The sequence below is a fragment of the Lolium rigidum genome, chromosome 1 (genome assembly GCF_022539505.1).
Source record: "Lolium rigidum isolate FL_2022 chromosome 1, APGP_CSIRO_Lrig_0.1, whole genome shotgun sequence".
Classification (NCBI taxonomy): domain Eukaryota; kingdom Viridiplantae; phylum Streptophyta; class Magnoliopsida; order Poales; family Poaceae; genus Lolium; species Lolium rigidum.
Window position 1 is genome coordinate 167,068,369 of NC_061508.1, and position 7,736 is coordinate 167,076,104.

Sequence of the window (7,736 nt, forward strand, 5' to 3'; positions counted from 1 at the left end):
GCGGAAAATAACAAGCCACAGGGAGGCCACACGGATCCAAAACGGCCGCGAGGATCCGGTGTGGCGCCATAAATGCGGGCGCAGAAGCCGAAGGGAAGTGACCTCTGACACTGGCGCGTCAGACACAGTGCGCATGTCACTGACAGGCACTGTACCCGAGAAATTCTCAACTTCGCCGAGGAGAGAGTTAATGTCTAAAGATGCCGGGGAATAAAATACCGGAGGCACTTTGAAAAGAGGGAAAGAAGTAAGTCCGGCAAAGATGCCGGAGATCTAAAGTTCTTCGCCGGGAAAATTAAGCCGGTACCTTAAGAACCTGGCATGGTCCGTCGGATAGGATCCACCGGACTATACCAGCTTCGGGGACTAATGTTTGGGGATGACCCCCGGTATGCGAAAGGCATGCCAAAACCGGATGGTTTAGGCCATCAAGGTACCGGTTTAATGTTTATACCGGAGCACGAAGTTAAGAATTTGGCTAAGTGAAACTAAGCCGGTATCCCCAGGAGGGGTATACCGGAACCGGATAGAAAAGACACCGGGCTACCGGTAAGAAGTACACTGTAGCACGTCGGCAGGACTGGTCAAAGATTCTCTCCAGAGCTAGAGGACAAAGATGAGCTAAGCAAAGTAGCTTTAAACGAAGGCCTGACGATAAAGAGGAGGATGACGATGAAAGAAGCCGGAGGACGTCAGCCTCCCTGATTAAAGAAGACCCCGGTGTCATCTATGATTAAAGTAACTTTGTAAAGGAGTTTGTCTAGTCAAAGATGCCATTAGGGTTTCTTGCCCTGTAAGCCATCCTCTTCCCTATATAAGGAGAGGGGGTAGCCCTCTCCTCCAAAAGAGAGGCATGTACGCATAGTGAACCCTTGTGCTGAGAAACTTGTAACTTGTTGAGATCAATAAAGAAGATGGTCTAGAGCGAGTTCTTCCTTATGTCTTTCTTCTTCTACCTCTAGCCTTGGCTAAGTTCTTGAGGAAAGCATCCGGAAGTTCATCCCATCTTATCGCAAACCCTCCCCCGAATCCTCTAGCGTCCATTCGGCCCCAACTTAAGCCATCCTATGGCATCTGTCTGTTCCCCACGACGACAAATTTATTGCTTTATGAGTTAATCCTATGCAAGTCTTATTGATGCTTGTCTTGAAAGTACTATTCATGAAAAGTCTTTGCTATATGATTCAGTTGTTTAGTCATTGTCTTTACCATTGCTTCGAATCACTTCATTCATCTCATATGCTTTACAATAGTATTGATCAAGATTATGATAGTAGCATGTCACTTTAGAAATTATCCTTGTTATCGTTTACCTACTCGAGGGCGAGTAGGAACTAAGCTTGGGGATGCTTGATACGTCTCCAACGTATCTATAATTTATGATGTTCCATGCTAGTTTTATGACAATACCTACATGTTTTGCTCACACTTTATGATGATTTCATGCATTTTCCGGAACTAACCTATTAACAAGATGCCGAAGTGTCAGTTCCTGTTTTCTGTTGTTTTTGGTTCCAGAAAGGCTGTTCGGGCAATATTCTCGGAATTCGACGAAACAAAAGCCAAACATCTTATTTTACCGAGACGGACACCGAGGAGACGGAGTGAGGCCAGGCCCCACACCAGGCGGTGCGGCCAGAGGCGCGCCGCCCTATGGGGTGGGCCCCCCAGGCACCTCCTTGTGCCGCCTCTTCGCCTATATAATCTCTCGCGACCTAAAAACCCGATACCAATTGACGAAACTCCAGAAAGACTCCAGGGACGCCGCCACCATCGCGAAACTCCGTTTCGGGGGACAGAAGTCTCTGTTCCGGCACGCCGCCGGGACGGGGAATTGCCCCCGGAGTCATCTCCATCGACACCACCGCCATCTTCATCGCCATCGCTGTCTCCCATGATGAGGAGGGAGTAGTTCTCCCCCGAGGTTGAGGGCTCTACCGGTAGCTATGTGGTTCATCTCTCTCCCATGGTGTGATTTTTATGTGATCATGAGCTTTGTATCACTATTAATCTATGTGCTACTCTAGTGATGTTATTAAAGTAGTCTATTCCTCCTCCATGATGTAATGTTGACGAGTGTGTGCATCATGTAGTACTTGGCGTAGGTTATGATTGTAATCTCTTGTAGATTATGAAGTTAACTATTACTATGATAGTATTGATGCGATCTATTCCCCCTTTCATAGCTATTGTTGACAGTGTGTATGCTATGTTAATACTCGGTCTAAATTGCAACGGTCTATTATGCACTCTAGAGGTTACTTTAATATGAACTCCGGATTCACCCTCCACGGTGTGATGGTGACAGTGTGCGCATCGTGTGTGATTCCTTTATGAAGTTGTGGAGCTTGTTTACTCCGGCTTGAGGGTGCTCTTGTAGCCCTACACAATGAATGGTGTTCGTTATCCAACAAGAGAGTGTGAGAAAGTAGCACAAGTGAAGAGAAGTTATTTATTTATGTGATCATTGTTGAGAGAGTCCACTAGTGAAAGTATGATCCCTAGGCCTTCTTTCCAAATATCGAATCACTGTTTATTTACTGTTCTACTGCATGTTTACTTGTTGCCATATTTATTTCAGATTGTTATTACCACTCATATTCATACATATCACTTGCATCTTACTATCTCTTCGCCGAACTAGTGCACCTATACATCTGACAAGTGTATTAGGTGTGTTGGGGACACAAGAGACTTCCGTATCGTAATTGCGGGGTTGCTTGAGAGGGATATCTTTGACCTCTACCTCCCTGAGTTCGATAAACCTTGGGTGATTCACTTAAGGGAAACTTGCTGCTGTTCTACGAACCTCTGCTCTTGGAGGCCCAACACTGTCTACAGGAATAGAAGCGTGCGTAGACATCACCGGCTTAGTCCCTCGGAGGTGCTCATAGGGGTAGGGTGTGCGTGTGTGCGTTCATAGGGGTGTTTGTACGTGTGTGTTTGTGAGCGTCTGCGTTGTACTATGTTCTAAAAAAAAGTAACAAAACGACATGTAAACAATAAAAATCACATCAAAAATCATATCAACATCTTCTTCCTTCGATTTTTTCGTCAATTGGAGGTTGAAAAGTACACTATACAAATAGTGAGAGATAGGGGAACATGCAAACGCCATCGACATACAAGGTTTTGAAGACCGCAAAAGCCACTCAAAGCAAACACCGTGATCTAGTAGTCAATGAACACACATCAGCTGAGGCAACAACTTATGTAAGTACATGCTTGCAATCCTTCACCACTAATCCAGAGGGTCGTAGAAACTGAACGTTACCACAAAACACAACGAAATAAGATATCAAAGCCGTCGTGCCAAGAACTAGTCAAATGCTCTCCTTGGTAGACACACCATCTGAACAAGATCCAATGGCAAGCAATATACATGGCTATATCTACCCTCACAGATCACATGTATGGTCTCGATGTAGAAAGAGGCCGGAGGGACCGTACTCCAATGCACCATCGTCATCGCAGCCTCACCAATGTCGGTAGGAGAACAAAAACCAAAGGAAAACAATACCTACAAGAGAAAGACAATAAACAGGATGTGTCACCACTCCTCTGGCCGTCGGAAAGAAGAGAGGAGGGGGACCATGAAGGCCACGGGGAATAAACCCTAGGCAGCGGTTAGGGTTTGGAAGGGTAGTTTTCACATTTTAGCAATGTTAGTCTTTTTTATTTTCGTTTTGGAAAAAGAAACACATCATACTTGATATCCCTATATGAAGCCACGATCCGTGTGCTCATAATATTGGCCAATAGCACTGCTAGATGTGCCCATGTGAATCCGTGTATCAGCGATCGGAACCGTCTGATTTTATCTGCCAGTCAATCTCGCGCAAATTAAGGAATCCAATCTTACACGATCCTTGGCTAAGGCGGCACGTGTGCCTCTTGGGGCAGCCTATAAATACCCCCGTGGTCTCACGCTATTTGCACATTAGATCAGAACGAAACAAGAGTCGATCAGCCTGAGCATTCACAGGCTAGCAACATCGAGAGGCAAGGTATATAAGTCGATCACCACCCCCATGTTTTAAGTAATCGATCGCTTCTTGATGTTTCAGTCCTTGCTTCCTTTTGAGTTTCGAGTGTGTTTGTGGTCTTGGTCGCCAACTCGCCATCACCAGCATGAATAGTTTAGCCGCAGTACCATGCTTTTTCCTCCTAGCTGAGAATCATTGATAATCTCATCTTCCACTGAATGTTGGAGCTAGTTGGGTTTACATGTCATCTTTTTTCCCATGTTATTTCTCTGTGATTCTTATTTTATCGCATCGCACACTTGCGACCATGTCTGATGAACTGGATAAACGGGAGTAACATGAATGTGTGGAGGTTGCAAAACAGCCATGGTAGCGCGGCAGTTCCCTCTTTCTCAGAGAACTTAGAGCATCTCCACCGGCGCTCCCAATAGAGCTCCCAATAGCTCTATTGGGATTCTAGTGAGAGAAAGCGCCTGCACCGGCGCTCCCCAAAGAGCGCCGGCATGTTTTGGAGCCCAATAAAAGCGCCGGCACCCCCGAAAGGATCCCAATGTTAAGGGTTTCGACTGGGAGCACCGTCACCAAATTTCTACTCAAACATGCTAACCGGCCATCGTATGGGGACGCCGGTGTGGGAACAGCCTCCCCAAATAGAGGATGCAGTGCCGGCGCCCCTGCCGGCTACTATTTGAGGGCCACCGGTGGAGATGCTCTTAGAGGGCCTGAGGTGGGAGAAGGTGCTCACAAGAGGGGCGAGAGTTACATAATTTAGAGCTACGGTTTGATAGTCTAAAAGTGTCTCCCCTCAATTAGTTCAAAACAATAGTACACGTTCTAGCCTTCTAGGCAACAGAAGGGACAAGTTACATTCTAGCCCTATGATGTTTGAAGAGGATGATATATGTCTTGAACGATCATATTTTGTCTTGTTCTGTATTCCTGTTTGTAAAAAAAAAGTATTGCTTTTGTGAATGATTTACCATTTTATTTGCAGGATGGCTCGAACTAAGATAACAGCTCGCCAGTCCACCGGAGGAAAGGCTCCCACAAAGAAACTTAGGGCATTTTACGTAATACATCACATCTCTTTTGTCCTTCTACTATTTGCATTACTAAACATAGTCGGTGTATTTTTCCATCGGGATTGTTAGTAACCGTGCGTGTTGCAATTGTTTGTTTGACTACAATCTAATTGCTGGTTTTTATTATGATAGGCTGCCGCTCGTAATACCGCTCCCGTAACAGGAGGAGTGAAGAAGCCTCGTCGGTACCGCCCAGGAACTGTTGCTCTTCGGTATGTGTAGCATAACACAAATTCTTTGATGCATGTTATGATCTAATCATACATGTCCTTCATATAATCATAAAACCTTGAGAGCTCAATTAGCTACAGTATGATAAATGGATTCCATGAACTCTTGTAGTGAGATACACAAGTATCAAAAGGGCACCGAGCTGCTCATAAGAAAGCTACCCTTTCAGAGGCTTGTCCGGGAGATTGCCCAGGATTGCAAGGTATGATTCTTTCTTGGGATCATACCTGTATTCGTGCATTGTTGCTTGACACCTTGAGGGAATTCTGGGTAAAAGACTAAGTTCTGTGCTTATAGTTATTCATATTGTTTTGTGTTGGCATACCTGCAGACTGATCTGCGCTTCCAGAGCCATGCGGTGCTTGCTCTGCAGGAGGCAGCAGAAGCTTACCTAGTGGCATTGTTCGAGGACACAAATCTGTGCGCTGTCCATGCTAAGCGTGTGACCATCATATCCAAAGATGTTCATCTGGCTAGGAGGATTCGCGGCGAGAGGATGTAATGAGCCTGCACATCGATCAACACCAACATGGAGCTTAGTTTCAAGGTTTCGAGGTTTACGACCAAGAACATTGACTTTATTTGTCTTGAAGAATAAACTACTACTATTATTGGTATAGGTTATAGAAGTGTGCACGAGGTCAAGTTATATATGCCAAAACTTCTTTAATAAATTAGTTATGCATCACTATGGTGATACTTTAGATGTAAAGGTGGGCGTTGCCATGCCATTTTGTTCTCTATCGATGATAAGTGAGCTCTTTCTTTAGTGAACACAATCGGCTCATGTTTATAATGCTCGCAACCTCATTGCTTGGGGAAAATCGAAAATACTGAAACTCGCCCGAAACTCAAATGGTTTCTTCCGACGGTTCCAACAATTTCGGCTTGTATACTGTATGCACCGGCAATGTAACAAGGACCCCACTGCAAACAATGCATGATTCAAAGTCAATGTATATTACCAATGCTTTATAGATGTGTTGTGTTTTAAGGCGCTGCAAAGGTCTATTGATCTGGTAACTTACAAGGAAATAGTTGTAGCAGATAGAGTTACGTTCAGGCATATGTGCTAGTATACAAATACATTTTTCTTGGTTATCTTAAATATGTTTTGACTCTTCTGGTCTGAGCTTTTTTAGACAGGCATATTGTTTTCATTAAAATGCACATTCTTTTTCTTTAGGTGAAATTAAACATATTATTTTGTGAGCAAGTAAACAGAATTAACATGGCAGATTTTGTCAATACAGAAATCAAGGACAATTCTCTAGAATCTAATAAGCAAATAAAAATACTTTATTCATAAATTTCAATAGGACAATCTGATATAGATGAAATACCTTTGATTAAGGGATAGAACAAATAATCTGGACATGAAACTGACAAAGTGCAGGACGCAACGGCTTATGATGTTGTTGCACATACACACCAAGATCCACCGAAACTAATTTATTGTATTGTCTCGCACTTCAGATATTTGGGGTGGGGTGCAATTCTGATATGCCACGCTTTGTCAAATCTCTGTTTAAATATTTCTTGTTCTAGTTATTGTTGGTTAAGTGAAGAAGTGAGCCTACCTTACTTGGTTAGAAAAGTGGATGTACAACCCAACCACCTAGGTTCAAGTTTCCAAGGACGCGAATTTGGGCTCTTATTCTTTAGAAAATAAAATCACTGTAGGGGCTTCCCCTACCGTTTCCTTTCAATATTGTTGGTTAAGTGGAGAAAGAAACTGAAAAGGAGAGGACTATAAGACAACTACCGTTGATCTTTATTTTCTTATGAATAAAAAAGTATATGAAAATTGAGTTAATAACTTCAAGAGAACATATTATGTCTATGCCCACACATACATCATGCATCCTTTTGCAAGAAAAATCTGCCAGTTCTCAAAAGAACACTAATAAATGCACAGTGACAATTCAGAAATGCTTGAAGTTAAAAAGAAAATAATTTGTATGAAACTATAGATGTAGCTAAATCTGGTGCATGCTTATAACTGTGATATGTGGAGACTCTAATTTATGAAGATGACTAGCAGCTATGCTTAGAAGATATAAGGGTAAAAACCATTTGTGTCTTATTCGCTGATAAGGTCAAACTTGTGCACCAACACAAGTAGTGCAAGTAAGTTTTTGATAACCAAAATCAAACCAAGAGCAGGATATGTCGTTTTAACTGAACACTAGATGGTTCAATGCCAAAATGATACAGCAAAACTTATTCGTTGTCGAAACATCCAGAGTGTTGTTCTTTGTTTCTCTTCAAATCTGGGAAATGGAAGTGTTACATTTCATAATTTCATCTTTTGTACATTCATCGTCTTTTGCATCAGATGATCCTTGCCTTTTGGGGTTTACATCATCCCCGTTTCGATGTGCCATTCCTACCTCCAGCTGCTGCTTTTCAGAGTTTTCAATCTCTAACGCTTTGT

At 43.1% G+C, this 7,736-nt stretch overlaps 1 protein-coding gene across 1 annotated transcript; it reads left to right on the plus strand.

Annotated features, from left to right (window-relative positions):
- Window positions 1-4,981: 4,981 nt before the first annotated feature.
- On the plus strand, window positions 4,982-5,801 carry LOC124684784 (histone H3.3-like). Its single transcript, XM_047219035.1, has 4 exons — window positions 4,982-5,056; window positions 5,201-5,280; window positions 5,411-5,501; window positions 5,631-5,801. Exons 1-4 carry the CDS (start codon window positions 4,982-4,984, stop codon window positions 5,799-5,801), a joined length of 417 nt encoding a protein of 138 aa, XP_047074991.1.
- The last annotated feature ends 1,935 nt before the right edge of the window (window positions 5,802-7,736 follow it).

What these genes read in the sequence shown, in the direction of transcription:
- LOC124684784 (XM_047219035.1), top strand. Translation starts at nt 4,982, where the DNA reads ATGGCTCGAACTAAGATAACAGCTCGCCAGTCCACCGGAGGAAAGGCT. An exon ending in AGAAACTTAGGGCATTTTAC is followed by an intron (nt 5,057 to 5,200) that starts GTAATACATCAC and finishes TTATTATGATAG; the next exon opens with GCTGCCGCTCGTAATACCGC. An exon ending in AGATTGCCCAGGATTGCAAG is followed by an intron (nt 5,502 to 5,630) that starts GTATGATTCTTT and finishes GCATACCTGCAG; the next exon opens with ACTGATCTGCGCTTCCAGAG.